The 20,997-nt window shown below is 45.7% G+C and overlaps 1 protein-coding gene across 1 annotated transcript in view; it reads right to left on the reverse strand.

Moving 5' to 3' along the window:
- Positions 1-591: 591 nt before the first annotated feature.
- Positions 592-20,997, reverse strand: part of fbxw4 (F-box and WD repeat domain containing 4) — a 46,031-nt gene continuing 25,625 nt past the window's right edge. The window contains exons 6-9 of the mRNA XM_083775882.1: positions 17,986-18,051; positions 6,093-6,233; positions 3,355-3,496; positions 592-1,879 (exon numbers count right to left, since the gene is read on the reverse strand). Of these exons, the coding sequence (XP_083632008.1) occupies positions 1,745-1,879; positions 3,355-3,496; positions 6,093-6,233; positions 17,986-18,051 (484 nt within the window). The 3' untranslated portion in view covers positions 592-1,744. The remainder of the gene's footprint in view (positions 1,880-3,354; positions 3,497-6,092; positions 6,234-17,985; positions 18,052-20,997) is intronic.

Below are 20,997 nucleotides of genomic sequence, written 5' to 3' on the forward strand. Positions count from 1 at the left end.
ATGGTCATTTTTATTATGATGGAAAATAAAGGATATGGTTTCACTGCTGTGTTTTATGGCTTATTTGTTGTGTGTCATCCTGCAAGAGCTTGTAGATCTGCAACCAAGTACAAATCAGACTTAAGGGCGACCGGGTGGTGCAGTGGTATAAAAAGCAGTAAAACAAATATTCTGTGTCTGGAGGAGGGAAGCCGGACGGGGAGGATTATTTTATCACTACATGTTACTCTTACAGGCACCCGGTGCAGGCTCCTCACTTGCAGGTGAGCCAGTAGGATACAACAGCAGTGACAAATTGACAATAGACAGAACATGTGTGTGGGGAGAAATCATTTGGCATAGCAACTAAACTTCACTTAATATTTAATCCAACCTCAGCATGGCTGTATCGGGCCACCAACCTTCAGTTAGATAACCTCAAACAAAGATGAATGTACAGTATATAGCACTGTATATGTACAGTGCTACTATATTAACATTTGTCAGTGTGTGTGTGGCCAATAATGCTGATATGCACAACAACATTATGTTGTTGGGGTTGAATTCCTTCCCAAAATGTATGAACATTTATTAACAAAATACCACATTTATTGACAAAATACTTAGCTTTATTCAAATAATACAGGCATATTTCCGACTGTGAGAGTGTGTGTATACCAGGGGGGCAGTGAAGCCAATAGTGTCTGAAGCCAGTAGGAAATCCTGACTTCCTGAAAGTTCATATAATGGCCTGTTGTGGCGCTGTCATTGGGCCCAAAAAACCCCATAGCTCCATAGAGGTCCATGTATTTGGGCCCAACTTCACCTAGACTGTATTACCTTAATAAACATGGTAATGAATACTTTCTGCTTCCAGTCACTAGTTTAAACTTTAAAGTCTCATTTCTCATAATATTCTTTTTGGAAAATTATGGTCCCATTTATTAAAAAGATTACCATAAAGTCGAGTATGTTCTGAGGGGCATGGCTACCTTTACAGTCTATGATCAGGATCCACCCCCCACTCGAGTCAAAATAAAAAACAACGAAGAAGAAGGGGGGGAAGTCCCGCCTCGTTGTCTGGGCCAGCCAATGGCCAGCTGGGCCCAAACGGATCTAGAAAGATGGCGATTTACAATTCAAGGACTGACAGGCTTCATCTTACGTCCATATCAGACCCGGAGAACGCTTTGGCCACATGTTTTTACAGTCTGTGGTGTATACTGTGGGGGTGTCTCAGTCAGTTGGTACATCAACATTACGGTACACCGACCATAATTGTCCTAGTGAGCATGAGGACCCGGGTTTGAATCCGACTCGTCTCGTCTCGCATGCCTCTCCTCTGTCTGACCTTGTTTTGATGTAATTTAATTATGCGTCCTACCTGGGTCACGCTTTTTTTCTTCCCCATTCTGAATTCCCATAGACGTGTTTAATATCACGTAACTGTCGTAACATAAGAACTGTGTTCCAAAAATAAACAAATGTTCCCAGCGGTTTGACTCATATGGATATGAAGCATCAGCTGAAGGCGAGAAAGGCCACCGACATAATTCCATTTTCACCAGATAGAGACTGTATCAAATATGACTGACTGACTATCGTAAACGGTACAGAGCCACGTCCCTGACAATATCGTCGGGACAATTAGTTTATTTTTGGACCACAATTCTTATATTCTTATATGAGACGATTCTAAGATGACCCATAAATAAATAAGTTAAATAAAATTAAAATGCAATGTTTCACCCTGTGAGGGTGTGTGTTATCTGCCATGGCGCTGGGCGTGTTTGAAGTCCATGGAGATTAGGGATGTGGCCAGGGCTGCATACAGGTGAGAGTGGTTGAACCGCAGACAGTAGACCGGACTGCTCGTTCTTTCTGACGAAAGCTGGAAAAACTACAAGAAAGAATAGGAAAGAAATCAAACAGTTTATTAATTAAATAAAAAATAATGAAAATCACACCCATCATTATGACGTAACATGTCTATTTGCTCAGACACTATGACATAAACACTGGCGTAACATAAGGGGGTGCAGCCAGTGCAGTGCACTGGGGCCCAGCGCCCCCTAGGGGCCCATGAAGGGGGAAGAAGAAGAGAAGAAAACGAGTCAGGACGAGACGACGGTGAAAGGCAAGCCTGGTTTCAGAGGCTATCGGTCGCAGGAAGAGTAACACCAAGGATAAGTCAGCGATGTCACTGACTGACTGGTTTATAAACAGCTTCAAGTCCATAATACTTCCCTGTTGCATAACAGTGACATCACTGGCCTCTCCTTGTTATCTTTACCACCTTGTTTCACAGTCTATCTATGCCTCTATGGTGTGTGTTCATGGCGCGCTGTCTGTGCCTGTCGTCAGCACAACAGGCTCAGCTGTAGACTATTTTGTCACGTTCCGTCGCGCTAATGAAACACTAGATGGGAATCATGGGATTATTATGTCATGTCAGCAGTCAGCACTATCAGAAGATAACCCAGGTAAAGATATCTGTCACTCTGCAAGTTTAACTAAAGTTTGTCCAAAGTAATTTCTGATAGCCAGGCTGCAGCCCTGCAGTCCTACAGATTGATTGAAAGTGAAACATGCAAATACATACATACAGATTGAATTAATATTTATATATCAGATCGCATCACAACCCCCCCCCCCCCCCATGCCACAGATTTTGGGAGGCCCACACAAGATATCTGCACTGGGGCCCACTGTGGCCCAGTTACGCCACTGGACATAAAATTCTCCATTCATTGTCAATGGGAATTTAATCTTTGTGTAGGACAAAAGTCTACACTAATAGCTGAATACAGTATATAAGAGGGGCTAGCAACCCCTCAAAAAAAGAGTTGTATGGCTTAAACTAAAGGAACTACAACATGCATTGTAAAACACACACACACCAAAAAGCTTTTGGTGTGTGTAACCCAAATTTTGTGCTAACACAAACATTAAATGCCACTGACAATGAAAGGACCATTTTGATTGCGTAACACAAACACAAACATTACATAACACTTTTTTTTTTTTTTTTTTTTTTTTTTTGATTTTTGAAGGGACAGACAGTAGGCTGACAGGAAACGGGAGAGAGATGGGGGGATGACATGCAGTAAAGGCCGTGTCGGGTCCGGGAGTCGAACCCGCGGCACACTGCGACTGGATTACCAGTCCGGTGCCCAGACCGTTACGCTACGGCCTGGGCCACATAACAAATTCTGATTGGCCGGAATGAGATGATGTATGATGATAAGAGTGCCCCTCACTTCACACGGGTGTGATTTTTAATATTTAATATAATATTGTTGATGTCCCTCAAAAAACGTATTTCTAAAGGTTTGAGTCTAAATCACCACTGATACAAGCAGTCCATGCGCGCACCTGTAGGCAGTCATTCCGCCGTCTATCCCAGAGCCGTACGACACCATAGTAGGCGGAGCCACTGGCGATCATGTGATTTCCATCTGTCTGGACGCAGTAGAGGGCGCTGTCATGAGGCTCCTCCCACTCCATCACACACTTCCTGTTTGTTCAGAATAGAATAGAATATAATAGAATAGAATGTAAGTTCATTGGCCACACACAAAATGGTAAATGGTGCATTTATATAGCGCTTTTATCCAGACTCAGAGCGCTTTACATAGAGTGCATTGCATTCACCCACTCACACACACCGATGGCGGAGCAAGGCACCAAACTGCACATCGGGAGCAATTAGGGGTTCACAGTGTCTTGCTCAAGGACACTTTGACACTAACTCTGGAGGAGACTGGCAGGATCGAACTGGGAACCTCACGTTCCCATCCGGCCACTCTACCGCTGAGCCACTGCCGCAGCCGCAACATAAAACATATTTTCACTGTGCTAGAATTGAAGTGAAAAAAGGATGTAAAGTGTCAGGAACGTTGAGCACGCTAAAAAGATTTTGAAAACATGACCAATGACAAAAAACTCCCATATCTGCTGGGCGAAGTACAACAATGTGCAAACACAGCAGCAATATTTGTTAGTTGCTGTGAAGACTAATCATTGTGTATATTCCTGCACTATACCTGCATCGAGTGACCTTGGTACATAGAATTTGATCTATCGAAGATTCTGACCTTCAAATGTACATAATTTTCGTTTTGATTGCTGTATTGTTTGTATCTGTATTGTGTAAACGTATGTTTTCTCATGCCCATGCAATAAAGCCCTTTGAATTGAATTGAAATTGTGTGTGTGTGTGTGTGTGTGTGTGTGTGTGTGTGTGTGTGTGTGTGTGTGTGTGTGTGTGTGTGTGTGTGTGTGTGCGCGCGTGCGTGCGTGTGTGTGTGTGTGTGTGTGCATGTGTGTGCATGCGTGTGCAGGCTGCCTGGGTTAGTGGGAGCGCTAGGTTGATAGAGGGGAAGTATTTTGGGGGTTCTGCCAATACGGATCGATCCTCCATTAGTGGGGCATCATCAATAAGTGATGGGGAGGGACCAGGCAGACAGCAGGGCAGCAGACACGTCTGGACTCACACACACACACACACACACACACACACACACACACACACACACACACGTGCGCGCAAACGTGCACGCTCACACTCCAACACACACACACACGCACTCTTTGTCATTTGTCATTGTGTCCTCAAGGTGTGGTGAGAGCCCAGAATAACAACACAACAGACTCAGGTCTACAGCTCTCTTTTCATCTCCTCTCTAGCCTCTACATTCACAACAACAGTCACAATACATGTAAGTGTGCATGTACAACAGTGTGTGTGTCTGTGTGTGTGTGTGTGTGTGTGTGTGTGTGTGTGTGTGTGTGTGTGTGTGTGTGTGTGTGTCTGAGTGTGTGTGGTGCTTGGTTTTGGAAGGGTAGTCTCTGAATTATTGATGTCTAAAGAGGGGTCCCCCACAGCCTTCCTTCACCAGTACCCCGATCCCACCCCCTTTCACAAAATTCCCCAGAGTTGGCTGCCAATCAGATCACATTTGTCTTACTTGACTGATCCTTCCCCGAAATACAGTCCCCCCCCCCCCAACCGCCTAATCCCCACGTCACAACTCAACTCCCCTCGTCCCCAAATAAGTGGAGTGTCGTGGGATAGCCATGTTGTCACACGCTGCATGCTGTACGTATGGTGTAAGAGGAATATCTCTAAAATAAAGTATCGTTTGCTGGGGTCCCTTTAGACAAGAACAGCGTTTTCAGGAGATTTCCACTCTTTCCCAGAGTGGAAATCTTTCCTCCCGTCTCCATGTATACGGGCAGAATAATGAATCCGCAAAACTTTTGACATCATGGCTCACGTGGGTTCACAATGCATATGTTTATTACATTGATGCAGAGCTGTAGGTGTATACAGTATATAGAGTTCCTAAAATGAGCAAGCACTCCCTCGCCCCGCTCGTCCTACAAATACAAATGTAGCGCCTAGCGATAGTGAATGGCGGTTCTTCTTGTACATGGGTGACTGGTCTATCTGGCAGTCCGTCACTGCCACCTAGCGACGTGGCATGCACACTACAGCGTGTTCAATTGTTCATCCAAATTGCGTTCCATGTAAAAAATGAGAACGCAACAGGACTTTACGGTTTTCTCTGGCGACCGTTCTTGTGCGAAGGTGGCCTTAGTGCCGTCCCTCTCACAGTTGTGGGAAAAACAGAGTTAACCATAGAATCCCAATTCTGGGTGAAAAGAAAATTGGTGAAAATGGCAGATCTACAAGCTCACAATGTGTTCTATTTAAACGCATGGTGAGCTTGTAGATCGGGTGCAGTACTTAGTTTAGACAGTTTTTGGTTTAGACTAGTCATTGGTTAGACCAGTCATTAGTCCTACAACTACAACCTATCTCAAACCCTCACCCTAAACCTAACCTCCCACGGGGCAGCACACCTAAACCTAACCTTAACCCATGTCTAACCAATGACTAGTCTAAACTAAGTATGCACCCCTGTAGATCAGCTATTTTTGATATTTGATGTTGAGGGGAGAAATGTTGATATTAAGCTCTGGGGAACTCTGGTCAACTAAGTATATAATTAAGTATATATGTAGCCTATATATATTGTGTGCGTGTAGTCTTCCCACCCCAGGACAGCCTCCAGAGACATCCAGGTTGGGGGTGTGTGGTGCTGTACCTGGGGCTCATCCGCAGGTCCCACAAGCGGATGTAGGTGTCGTAACCACAGGAAATCAGCTGGAAGGGAGACTCGAACACCATGTCCAACACACCTGCACCGCGACGTAGCGATGAACCAAGGACACACACACACTCCGAGCTGGTTGAGAGATGGGAGAGAGAGAATGAAGGAGAGAGAGAGACACAGTTAGTTTGTTAGTGTAATAAAAGAAGAGAGATGATTATCACACAGAGAGGGTGAAGGTGAATTCTTGTGAAAAAACATCATAAGACAACAGAACAGAGGGTTTTAGTTAGGGGAATCCCAAAACTATGGGGTCACTGGCATCACTGCACTGTAGTATGTTTAACTGTACACCTTCTCCCAGTCTTAAATATATACCGCGTATAGGCCTGCCGGCTATTGACATCTCCAAATACAGGATGTTCTTTAGTGCCGACATTGAGGATGTGAAGTGTTCCGTTACACCCCAGAGCCACTCTGCATAGTAAATGAGGCTGTAAACCTCATTGATGTTGGGGCTACTGTCATCACACCTGTCTCTACGGACTTTAACGTATACGGTGTGTATTGTATGCGTTCTTGTGCATTATACTTACTCAGTCATTCATTGTAAAGAGACGCGTCATTAAAAGGAACAACCATTACGTATTAAAAGCATTGGTCATAATAACTGGTCAAATGCTCAAAATAACTAAAAATGCATAAATCGCAAATAGCAAGTACAAAATCGAAAAATGTGACATCTTTCAAATGTAATCTGGCTCCACAGTAGCTATGGTGTTTTGCAATGCACACAAATATAATGGAAACGATTTACACTTAGCACATAGCCAGTCTACAAGCTCACAATGACACATTGTGAACTATTTTTGGCAAACATTCTCCCCAGAATATGGATGCTGGGTTGAAGTGGTCAAATAAAAAAAGAAATACCTGGGATGTGGACATGGTGTTATATGGGGCATGCGTTAGAGCACTGTTTCCATATCAGAATTTAAAAAGATTTCAACTATTTCATAATTATTTTTTAAAGAATCTAATCATTTTCATGAATGAATTAAAAAACTACTAGTGCTAGTGAAAATAGCAGATCTACAAGCTCACTAGATTGGGTCCCGTGCAGACGTCTACTATCTCTTTTGGGTCTTGAGCTAAAACGTTTGGGAACCACTGCAACAGAGATGTGCGACATGCCCAAACTCCAGCTTTTCTCTGGCCTGTGGCGTTCAAGCCCGGCTCAGCCCAAACCTGACAAGGGTCTGCAATTCTTCAGCCCGAGCCCTATCAGAGACATGACACCATGAATTCCATCAGTTAGCTGTTGGAGCCTTCCCTAAATCTCCCTGGACAACGCTCCACATGCACCAACTAGACTCTTCTCCCTTGAGTCCTGCCTCACACACTGTAGAATAGTTTGTCCTAGTGATAACATGATAGACTACATTTCAATGAGTTCAGTCAGTGTCCAAGGTGTTGTCTCCCTTCCCCTGTTGCTCCATGCCTCTTTTCTTACTCGCACACAACCCTGAAACATTGTCACCACATGACCGAGAGAAAGATGGAGAGAGGCAGACAACAAATGAGTCTGAGAGGGAAGAAGAGGAAGACATGTACAAGGAATGTACAACTGGTAATCACATACTCATTCATTTAACTGCATACATCGCTATTATTAATATTAGGGCATGCCTCTTGGCAGAGATTTGCGTTTTAATGAGCACACCTTTCTGGTTTATTATTTAACTCCTTTAGCGCCATCTAGTGTTAGCATGCGCACAACTAAGGAATGCCTTTGTTAGGAGCACATCACCACTCGCATTAGCTCATACCCCTTAGCTAGCATTACAACTACCGTAATTTCCGGACTATAAAGCGCACCTGAATATAAGCCGCACCAGCTAAATTTAGGGGAAAAAACAAATGTGTACATATACAAGCTGCAATGGACTATAAGCCATAGAGGCCATAGACATAGATAGATTTAGAAGGTCCCCTAGTGGCCGTTAGCTGTAAAAATCCATAGATTAGCCGCACCGTTGTATAGGCCGCAGGGTTCAAAGCATGGGAAAAAAGTAGCGGCTTATAGTCCGGAAATTACGGTAGTTACATTATAGTATAGTTCAGCTGCACATAATTAAGCTTAAAGACTATGTTCTTTCTGCAGTATTATCATAATACACAAATAATATATACATCAGTTTCCTAACTCTGGTTGTGGAGACCCAAAGCAGCACTGCGATGTACTCAGAAAATGCACATTTAGACTTGGGACACCAGAGAAATGTAATAACTTACTGGATGTCGTCTGGGATACAGGACCCTGGAACTAGAAGATTCAAATGCAGCATTTAAAATGTATTTTTATGTGGGCTAGTTCAATGTTTTGTCCCGTGTCCCTCATTAGATTAGAATAGATGGAGGAGATTAGACATAATAGTGACCTATCTAGGGGTAAAGTGAACCATACTGGCTGAAGACCACCCAGAGCAGATTAAAGCAGAACTAAACTCTCCTGAATATATCTATCTATTTAAATAAATGTTTTGGTTTAAAATTATTACATTACCAATGTGGTCTTTATTGTTTTTGTTCGGCTCGTCAGATATTGTTGCAGCATTATTTTAAGAATAACTATTAGTTACCAAGAATAAAAGTCACATTTATGAACTTATTACAGATTGACTGGGTGATGCATAACATTTTGTATTCAATGTTAATATAACTAATCCAGAAATGCCATCAATGGTACTGTGAGATTGGATTAAAGTTAAATTACACTGCTTGATTCAGAGGCTGTCTCCTAGATAGGTATACAGTTAACAGCCTGTGTGAGAATCTGTGTGAAACGTGTGTGAGAAACGTGTGTGTGTGTGTGTGTGTGTGTGTGTGTGTGTGTGTGTGTGTGTGTGTGTGTGTGTGTGTGTGCGCGCACGTGCGTACGTGCGTGCGTACATGCGTGTGTGTGTGTGTGTGTGTGTGCAATCAAGTAAGAGAAAAGTGCATCTGAGTGTGCATGAGACAGAGGAAAGGAATGAAGGAGGGAGGTCGGGTGAGAAAGAGAGAGTGTGTGTGTAATACATCAAGTTAGTGCGTGCAAGCTGATGCGGTGTGACCTGTGTGTGTGTGTGTGTACACGTGTGTCTAACACACAGCACCATGCTCTTGTGATCACAGCCCTCTCCTGCTCTGTTCCTCCGACTCTTGTTTATTGGAGAATAACTTGCCCTCGGCAGGGCGGATTATTGCAGAATAACTGTCTCTTTGTTGCCGTTTAATTCCCTCCATGACCGTGACCATGTGCGACTCTCGCAAGTTTGATACCTGCCCCGTAGCAACTATTTAAAGGGGGCCGCCGGCCTTAGCGACCGAGTCCCTTGGCCCTCCGACTCGTGCCCCCCCTCCCTCGTCCATGAAGCCCAATCCCCGGGGACGGACTGGTAATCCCCCCTCCTAACCCCAGGGGGCCTTCTTATTGGACCAGGGCTTTCCCTGCGGGGCGCCTTATTGGATGAGAGCTTTCTCAGTGGCGGGGTCTCATGACTAAGCCCAGGCCAATGGGGTGTCTATGATGAGGCTTGGCCTGTGTCTGTGTGTGTATGTACGTCTGTGTGGGGTAGCGGCCCGCTCATTTTGCCCTTACCACTAAAGCCCAAAGGGGGCTTAAGCGCATGCTGGACAAAAGAGAAACTCATTGAGGGCCAAAAGGGATACGAGACCATTCATTCATAACTTAAATAATGATGTCTGGACAAGATCACAGCGTCGGCCGCTCAAGGCCTCCAGGAAAGGTAATGGGGTCAATTCAGAACTGCAACTATACGGCCGTGTCCCAAACTATACGAAGACCATAAACAATTACCCTGTTGGGATTCAATACTTTAATCAATCGGTGGATTGATAAGGCAACCTTTTTTCCCCAGAGTGGACCTAAAAGTCTTCCATAGATATGAAAGGGGAGGTGGGTCGGGGGGAGATGCGAGAACCAGTCCAAAACACCCACCTGAAGAAAAAGAAAAATCCAGGTTTCCATAAAAGCGGTCCTGACATCTGTGCAGGGATGTTAAAGCCAGTAATAGCACCGTGCAACGGGGGCCTTGCGAGCGGCACACGAAACAGCAGGGATTCTCAAATTGTTAGGTCAGCGTCTTTTATGGGGCCGCACATGATTACAGGATGGAGTATGAAGTGTATAATCTGTCAGAATGACTGTATCTGCTCGTTGAGTCGGCGGGACGGATTCTCTGATCTGACCGTGCTTTCCCCCGTGTCACATGTCTGTCTGGGTCCATGGCATTCCCCAGGGCTGAAAAGAGTACTCAAATGTTTTACTTAAGTAAAAGTATCAACACTGCAATATAAATACTCCAAGTTACAGGTAATACAGGTAACCGGAATTCAAAGTGTTCATGAGTAAGTAAGTACAAAGGTATTGGCATCAAAATGTACTTCAACGTAACAAAAGTAAAAGTAGTCATTTTGCAGAATGTCCCATTTCAAGTTTTCTAATGTATAAAAATCTTTTGAAAATAGCTTGCGATGCAACGCATTGTGAGCTTGTAGATCGGCTAATGGCCAAAATGCTGAAGTGGTTAATGTATGTTTTGTAATAATAATCTAAATAATCAAGTAAAAGTATTGAAATACTCAAATAAAGTCCAAATACTTCAAAATTGTACATAAGTACAGACAGTACTTAAGTAAATGTACTTAGTAACTTTCCACCACTGCATGTGGGCAGACGGTACATAGTAAAATGTTCATTTTCAATACAGTAGGCCTACAGTACATTTTTACATCATTATAGTCACATTAACGCTGAGGATTTCGATGCGTATAACATAGTGACTAGTGAGTAATGACCATCATGTCTCGTCTTCTCTGGAACCTCTAGTGACTTCAGAGAGCAGATTGGGTAGTTAAAAAAATCACAGGGCAGATCATGTAGGTCAGACTCTTCACAACAAATCGTCTCAAAATTAATGGGAATGTGGTGTTGAGTGACGTCTAAGGGGATGTTGTCACATCAAGACTGCAACCTTCCCATTTCACTTTGTTAACATTCTTTGCAGTTACACAACGAAGAAGGAATCCAGAAGCGGTAGGCAGTAGACACCAAAAACAACATGGTGTATTCTCATCTTCGATGTGCAATATCTGTGCAGCATGGGCGCAGGTGGCTAGCAGCAGGTCACTGAGACATGTCATTGATATCGGTTCATAGACCCTGAGAGCCCTAAAACCCAGGCACGAACCATTATTTGGGCTTCTAATACATTGGTGTGGTCGGTTTACTGTCATGGCATGCCGTTGAGGCTGAGGTCTAACGTTTGGACAAGTGGGAGGTACAAAGGTCACTGGCAGAAAAGAAAGAGAGAGAGAGAGAGAGAGAGAGAGAGAGAGAGAGAGAGAGAGAGAGGCGCAAAGTATGTGGGCAAGCTGCAAAAGACATCACACGGGCAGTATAGTTGACAGAGAAAACACTGTTGTCGGAGATGCACAAGGGGATGAGAAAAATAACTTTTTCCTCCCTGTGGAATCACTGCTTTGCTGCCCCGTGGTCTGTGGTGCTGCTCAAACTGTAGCAAGTTGGACTTGCTGGAGCTTGAATGGGAGCAATAAGTAAGAAGGCATCTCTGACATAAGGCGACATAAGACTATTTACAAAAAGACTACAAAAACTACAAAAAAATAATACCAACTTCTAGACCTGGGAATGACATAGAAATATGCAGACATCATGGAGACATACTGTAAGTGTCACTTTGTATGATCAAATCTCTCAATAAAAGCATAATGTTTCAACTCTTACATTTCCCACAAGCGGGCAGCCTTCTTGATTAAAGGTTAGTGCTGAATTTACATTCTGCTCCTCTACTTGTTCCCATATAGGTGCGGAAATCTATCGAGCATTTACATCTTACTACCATTCTGGACGGAAACTTGTTTTCTAGGTTGACATATGGCAGCCGATCACGAGGTGAATATGTTTGGCTGTTTCTAATGCCACCACTGACTATGTTGCACAGCTTCCAGGTCCCACATTCAAGTCCAGCCATTCAGATGTACAGTATGAATGACTTGGCTGTCCGACATGCCGTGCAAACTAGTTCTTAAGAACTGCGCAGAAGCTTTAACACCGCAAGTGAAATGTCTCAAGACGTTACATGTACTTGCCGCTTGAGAATGAGAATGAGCTGGTTTCTGAGCTGACGTGGACTCCAGCAGGTTAGGCAGCTATGTTTCAGGGCAGGCAGACTGGCGGCCTGGGGGAAAGCGGGGACTTAACGATTGTTATGAAGGGACTGCCGGCTGTGTGACACAGGGTGTAAGTCCCGAGTTAAGCTTGTCTGGTCTCACTACAGGAGTCAGGGTGGCTCTGGGGGCCACACACATGCGTGCATGTGCACACACACACACACACACACACACACACACACACACACACACACACACACACACGCAAAGACACACACTGAGGAGCAATTAATGAATTGGCAGACTTTTCAACAACAAAAAAAGACAAGAAGCTAAGGGCATTCTCTCTGAATGTGGGGGCAGCTTAAGAAAAAGCGGTGTGTGTATTTCGTTTTTGTTAAACAGAAAGGGTTGGTGGCTCTTGTGTGTGTGGGTAAGTCTGTGCACTAAACAGCAGCCTGGGGACGAGCTATGCCCTGCTGTCCAAAGCTTGCAGACAGGTAGAGAAAAGGAGTCCCACTGGGGTTTTCAGGCCCTAAAACAAACAGCGGACAGAGGAGAGCCATGCAACTCTGCAGGCCACGGGCTCCACCGCGGCTCACTGTAGGAGCAGTGGGTGGCTTTGGATGGGGAGGATGGGAGAGGAGAGGAGGGCGTCGGGTGCCTTCAGTGACGGAGCGATGTCGGTGGAAGGGACCGACAACCAACAATGACTACCTTCAAAACATCAGACACACATGCACGCACACACTTTTGCAAAGGTTTCCCAAGGGTTCGCAAAAAAAAACAATACCGCCACAATTTGTATTACAGAGCGACCTCCCCAATGCACACATTTAACCCCTGTTCTTTTCAGTGTCAGAAATGCAAGGAATTCAACCCTCTGTCCACTGGATGTTTAAAAGGAGGGTCTTTTTTAATGGAATGGAGGGGGGGGGGGGGGGGTATGGGGGCTCTTGGGAGTCAGGAGCAACGCTCAGGGTTTACTTTCTTTGATGCCCCCCCGCCCTGTTTAGCCATGAGCGAAGGCGAGCGTGAAGAAGTCGGGGCACTGCTATGCCGAAGGCGCCACTTGTGTGGGACCCCCCCCCCCCCCCACACACACACACACACACACACACACACACACACACACACCACCCACCCACCCCTACTCTGTACGGCTGATCAGAAGGCTCTTTGTGGCCCCCAAGATGAAAAAGACACAGAATTAATTGCGACGGTGGAGGAGGAGAAAGAAAATGAAATGTGTTAAATGAAATTAAAATCAAAGCTACAAATGAATGGCTGAATGGATGCCTGGGCAGCCCCCACAGCCCCCACCGCCACTACGATCATCCAACCCCAAACCAGGAGGAACCTCAGAGGAAAACCATAAAGTGTCTTGACTTGCAACACTTCAAAAAGGGGTCAACAAACAGACAGTGATCTTTCTGTCGGTCATGAAAAAGTGTCATTGCTACTAGATTATTGAGCCATGATTGTTGAATTGAAAGTGATGAAACTACTGGGATTTTATTCTGTCAATCAGATGGTTCTTGTTAAAGCTACAATCTGTAACTTTTTTGTAACTCACCTGCACGGTAGAGCATGACTAGGGTTTTTTTAATCCTTGGCAGTGACTGACCGGTACAATGATCACAATTAGATTAGTGTTATGGGGAGGGAAGGTGGGAAGGGAGGCCGATCTCTGTCACACTGCACTAGCAACTACTGCAAGGTGGTCAGGACGCTTGTTCAGTGGGAAGCTGAATTAGGAGGGAATGTGTGTCCTTCCACGTGTCACGCCCTCCTGGTGAAACTCATCACCGTCAGGTGAGAAGCAGCAGCTGGTGAGGCGACTTCACGCGTATTTGAATGGACACATGCTTGTCTACACCCTCCCTAATGAACCACCCAGTAGTCAGCAGCGACAAGGGACTATAGGACAGTTACAGTGCAATGTGTTAACACAATATAACTGGTTATCGACCCTGGTGTCAGGTAGGACATGCTGGTTTAAAATGTTAATACAGAAATTTGAAGCAGACCACTGGATTTGGCGCTAGATGCGTTGCCGAATGCCGATGCCATCTTACTGTGTTTCGGACATCGTTGTAATTACCTCTCTCTGTTGGGAGAGGGCGACAGCAACCATGAACAGAATGCCACTTTAACCGATGGTCACCAAATCCAAGAAAAGAAAAAAACACACCACACAGAGGCCTGGGGTCTGATTCCCTTTAACGATGCCTCTGGCTTGGTTGGGCGCTCTATTAAACACAAGTGGCAGTGTTCAAGGGTGGAAACCTGCCAGGGAATTGTGTACTAGTAAACTCATACTGGTTCAGCACCTGCTCAGCGGAGACGCGGACTGGGGAAGAACCACTGCGCGTGCGCATTATGCCACTGGAACTCCTCACTGTCGAGTGTTAAATCCATGTGTATTGGAGGAGGAATGACGTGCTTGTCTACACCCCAGACCTCCCCACCACACATGGTTGGCAGTGAGAGGGACAGCAGTACACATGAGGGGGATAGGCAACGTAATGACTGAAGTAGGAAAAACAGAAAAATAACAGTGTAGACAATTAATGAGCTCTGCACTTTCAACATATGCATAGAAAGAGATTTAGAAACGAACGAAAGAATTCAGGAGGGATGGCTGTGATAACATAACTGCCCACTTCCCCTGACCTTTTTTTTGTTGGGCTGTGTCGTTTTACAATTGTACATCAGCAGCACTTGTGTAACTGGGTAAAAACCTGTTTGGCTGCAGCCCTCTCCCACCCCCCCCCCCCCCCCCCCTCTCTCTCTCTCCATCCCCCTCTGTCCTCTCTATTCCTCTCTCCATAAAAATAAAACACCCCATGCCTTGTCCCGTAAACATCTCCAAAAACGTCCGCCTCTATTTTCTGCCAACAACGTGGATGTGACAAATCATTCCTGGAAGATTTTTGTGGTCGTTCTCTCCTCTCTGATCCTGCTGGCGTACGGCCGCGGCAGCAGCTGTTTTCGCTGGCTGTTGTTTGGAGGCAGCAGGTGTAACTGTGTCTGTGTTTATGATGTTTTGGCTCGTGTGGTTCCCCGAATCAAAGCAAGGTGCGGTTTCTCTGCTAATGCACGAGGGCTGAGGTCGATGCTGGTAGCCAGCATAGAGTATAACGTGTGTGTGTGTGTGTGTGTGTGTGTGTGTGTGTGTGTGTGTGTGTGTGTGTGTGTGGGGGGGGGGGTTGTTTTGAATGCATGGTCTGTTTGGATTTGTATGTGTATGCACATACGTGCGTGCAAGCATAAGCCAAGTAACACACTTACGGTAGAGACCAATGTCAAACAGTGCACCCACATCTACCACCACCACCTATCTGCCCATCCCTGCCTGGTAGGTATGTACCTCTCAGCTGATTATCAGATGGAAACGGAAACACACAATGGGGAGTGTCTGTGTGTGCATGTGCCTGCATGTGTGCATGCTTATGCAAGAATAAAATAGGAAAAGAAGCTCATTGCTTAAAAACAAAATACAAAAAAGAAAACATAAGATGCTCAACTTAAGAACAAGTAAGTCGGAATATTGACGCTAGGAGGTTTCCATACAGTTAAGCTTTGGTATGAGAGCCGTATATCTGTCTCAGAACCGTGTTTCTCTGTTGTACACACAACCCTGGGGGACGGGACAGGGACATTGGAGGGCACATTATCTAGGTCTTAACGCGTCAACGTCTTGTAACCATGTCAATTTTCCTCGCCCCCTCGTGTCCTATGTTCTCTCAGCCTACCCGTTTCCACTTCCACTCTCACCCTGTCCCTGCCTTTAGTTCTCACTCACTCTCTCTCCCTCCCTATCCTTCCCTCTGTCTCCATCCTACCTGGTTCAAATTTCCATGTCATTTCGGAGCAGGAAGCTGTTTTGTGTCCAGCCCTGCGTTGTGTCGGGGTGTTGTAATTGGCCCAGGTAAAGCTGGGAATTACAGCCGTCCTGTCAGGCATGTATCAGGTTTAAGCCCATGGCTTTCAGAGACAGGAATTCTCAGGGAGGCCCCCCTAACTTTGTGAATGTCTACCAGCACTTAACACTGGCTGGTTTAAATGCATGTACACCTGTTCATGTGTGCATATATAGTATGTGCACAAAACTATGCACAAAAACGAAAACAAATATCCTCTCTTATACGGTACATATACACATACAGTACGTGTATGAAAGTATCACATACATAAATGCATGCATAGCCTGCCCTACACGCACATGTATGCACACAGACACACATGTATACTATACACACAGACACAACCACATACAGTACATGCACAGAAGAAGAGCCCACATGCATGCACAGTACAGGTGAGAAAAACAGGGTGATGAGCCCCCGGTTTGGGGCTGTGGGCCGGGACACACAAAGCCAGTCATTGGAGCGGTGTGCAACGCTCAAAATAAGGCTTCCCATGCCGGAATAACCCCCCCCCCCCCCCCCCCCCTTCCCCGGTTCCGTTTTCCTCACTTGTACACACAGAGGGATGTTGAAAGAGCGGCTGATGAACCAACCACTGTGCCATCAGGGCTCGTTTCTACATTCACTGATGCTGTGTGTCTGATTGGTCTGACAGACAGCCACAGGTGGGGCTGTCTTAAGGCACCCTGTGAGGTTTGGTGCTTTGCTAGTTACTATGTGTAACTCTATACAGTTTGTCGGAGTGCAGTGAACTTGGGTGGTGTGTGTGTTTGTGTGTGTGTGTGTGTGTGTGTGTGTGTGTGTGTGTGTGTGTGTGTGTGTGTTATAGAGATGTCTAAGTGCCTGGAGACGGGACTGGTTTGTATATCTAAACGACTGGGAGAAAGCCCTTCTAGCCAACAGCATCTGCCAGGTGTGTCTTCTGGAGCAAGGCTATGAACACAGGTGCTCCAGTCAAGATGTTCCATGATTTAACGACATGAACCCTAGCATCCCTATTCTGAATTTGGGCAAGTCAAAACACGAGAACATTCAGTGAAAAGATAGTCATGAACTTGTAGATAGGCTATTTTCGGTGAAGAGATTTGATGTAGGGCAAAAAAGGACAGGGAAAGTACAGTATAGCAGTATAGCATATAAAAGGACAGGATACTGTGAGACCCCAGTCAACAAAGTCAATTATAAAGGTGTTTAAGACTGTGGCTATATTGGGCAGCCAACGAGTGATAATGTATGATCAGCAAATGTTACATTAAATGATCATTTATTTAACTGTGAAAGGGTCAAATTTGACCCACGACTAATAAATAAGGGGAAAAGACAATTCAAGCTATATCTTGCTTATCGCTTAACTTATTTGACATATTTTACTATTTTAAAACATTTCAACAGAACCGATGCCGCCAGCATCTTTGAAAATAAAGGCGCTAGAGAGCCAGCAGATTTTACTCTGAAAGGCCCCCCCCCTTCCGTTTCCCCCCCCCCCCCCCCCCCCCCAAAACCGGGATGCATAATATTCCGTTCTTTCCTCACGCTGGTCACGCTAAAGTATCTCTATAAAAGCGTTTATATTCCAAACGAGATGCATGCTACTATTTAATTTTTTTATGTTTTAAAATAGTAAGAAATGGAAAATAGCTTTAGGGATAAGCCGCTATCATCGGCTGACTAGGGTTCTTGGCTCTGACTTTGACCATGCGCTCTGGATATGAGTGATGAGGGACATTAGCGGTTGTGTCAGTGTGCCGTTATTCACTTACCGTTCCACATCCCAGACGCGAAGAGGGGAGAAGTTCTCGCAGCATGCAGTTCCTGTCACAAACGAGCTGTATGCGCACACACACACACACACACACACACACACACACACACACACAATGATAAATAGTACGTACACTGTAACAGGGAGGATTTACCGCCAAAAGAGTATAAACTCCATATAATGACAAAAATAGGAAATATAAAGAAGGCAGTCCTTCCCAAGCCCACCAGTGCTGCAGTCTGCATTCTCGTCCCCATTGTGTAGCGTCACTCTACACACACACACACACACACACACACACACACACACACACACACACACACACACACACACACACAACACACACAACACACACACAACACACACACACCCTCACTCCCTGGTCTGACACACAACCAATTGTTTCCCACAAGAAGAAAAGGAGAGAAAAACTTAAACACTTGTGATCCTTTGACTGGAGTGACAGGTTGGAATTAGCCGCCAAGGTATGCACTGGTGAATGTGATGCATGGGGAGGCGAGGGCTAGGAGGTGAAAGGAGAGGGGAGGAGCCGTGCCAGAGAGAGGGGTGAGGGTCCTGTGTAGAGGGTGGGGCGGTGACCAGGGGAGCGCACCAGCGGGGGGCCATCAGTTGGGCCGGGCCCATATCTCTGGGGCTTAGGCCTCCCCGCTGGGTTGACGGACGGGGGGGAGGACCCACCTTTCACTCAAGGGAGGGAAGGCAACCGACGCATGCCGGTAGCCTGATGGAGAAGCATGCATGGACGTGGACGTTGAAACACAGAGTAACAACTAATAAAATAAGTACCACTGGGCCTTCTCTTGCTCTTGGCTTGTCTCGTGTTACCCACATCTAATACGACTTATATCCAATACATGCAATACCTGGAAAGGTGAGGTAAAGCAAAGTAACTATTAGTTCTAAAATACCTGATAATGAGCACCTACACTGTAAAATGTACAGTTACAAAATGATAAATGAACACTGAGCATTTTACTGTTTGAAACCATGTCTTGCACTATATAATTGACCGACAGGATAAGACATCCGGTTGTCCAGAGCCACAGATCCCACCACTATGCCCATAATGGTCAGGTGCATATATGGGACCGACCCATTTCAAACTTGGCGTGCGCAGTGGCATGGATTTTTGGCACATTCCCATGTCCATAATTTTTGACACTGATGTATGACAAAGCATAAAATAAGGCCTATGTTTTTAGTCAGACAAATTGGTTTAGTTGATTATAAAAAATCAATTTCAAATTTTCAGTGTCAATTTCGTATGTAAAACAAACTAATTTCTGGTTGTTAGATGAACCACAACATATCCCCGCTGGAGGTGCCCAACTGTGGAACTGTTTTGTACATACAGTAAGAGTGATCTTTATACTGTGCGGTGTGACGGTGGCTGTCTTCTTGTTTGCTTCACTCTCTATTTTAAACTATATGTTCTGCACCGGTGGTGACAGCATGAATTTCCCCCTTTGGACCTTCCCCTAATGGAGCTTATCAATCAATCAATCAATCAATCAATCAATCAATCAATCAATCACTAGGATTCGTCAGTGTGGCAGACAGTGAGCATACAGAAGCTATGGGGGAGTCTACACAGAAGCCTCAGTTCATTTAACACTGTGTACGAGTATAGACCCGTAGGAGTGGACCCCTAAAGTGCAATACAAACTCCTTCCGACATCGGGGTACAGACAGGCTTTCCAAACGCTTGTTCAGAGAGTCAGGACATCTGGAGGTGAACGGGTTCCGAGGAAACGTTCTGGGACCACCCATCCGAGGTTCAGAATGACGTCAATTTGTTGTTATTAGAGTGGTGCCCGTGGGAGCCTGGGCATGGGCCCTGCGTGTGTGCCCAGGCACGGAGCTTCGGGGACCACCTAGTGCGGTCCGGGGACCCCCGGGCGGCCTTCCTACCTACGGGATTGCACCAGTGGGCCAAAAAAAACCCCGTCCGGGATCCCGTGAGGGGGATCCCCGGCCCCGGGCGGCCGACCCGCCACCGGGTTGATTCCTCTAGGCAGACTACGCGGACCCTACCAGTTTACCTCTTAACACAATCAGCGCCGAGATTTCTTTCAAAATAGCAGCTCGGGGTGCCGCGCAGATATGGCAGCTTTTACTCTGAAAGCCCCCCCTTCCGTTCCGTACAAAAAGCGGGATAAATAATGTTGCATGATTACGATAAAGTCTCTCGATTATCCCTCGCGTTTATATTTTGAAATGAAGAGCTTAGTATATCCATCTGGTCAAAACCACGGCGAGCTCCCTAGAGTAGGAGATACAAGCCTTTCATTCTGAGCAGTAAACAGGGAAGTGAACGGCAACGCGCATGCACGAACAGCAAGGAGTATGGTGCAGAAGGAGAGGCCAACCCCCTGAATATTTTTCTCTCGTTTGATATCATTGAAAATGCGTTAGGACGTATGTACACGTCCTCGCAATTCATTGGTTGGATTAGCTATGATGTTTCCACATGTCCTACGGTCTAAATGGGACCGTAGGCCCAGGCCGTGGCGTAGCGGTCTGGGCACCGGACTGGTGGTCCAGTCGCGGTGTGCCGCGGGTTCGACTCCCGGACCCGACACGGCCTTTGCTGCATGTCATCCCCCCATCTCTCTCCCGTTTCCTGTCAGCCTACTGTCTGTCCCTTCGGAAATCAATAAAAGGCGTAGGCCGCAGGAAAATATCTTAAAAAAAAAAAAAAAAATGGGACCGTAGGACGGTTTCACGCCCTGTTGAACTCTCTCTTTAAAGTTCTTCAAATTTCTCTTGCGGTACTTGTCCGCTAGCAATTTATCATTCTGCTGAGCTGGTCAGGACATTGTGACGTCAGTGGTATCCCCTTTTATGCCCATATATGGAGTTCTTTGTCAGGCAAGCCCAAATATGGAGTCTATGCAGATGTCAGAATGATGTCAGAAGTCGGTGGGACGAATCCGTATTTGGGCATGCCCAAATATGGAGTCTGGCCCGGGCAGAGGCCTTGTGAAGT

Source organism: Protomyctophum parallelum, assembly GCF_964188405.1.
Source record: "Protomyctophum parallelum genome assembly, chromosome: 10".
Lineage (NCBI taxonomy): Eukaryota > Metazoa > Chordata > Actinopteri > Myctophiformes > Myctophidae > Protomyctophum > Protomyctophum parallelum.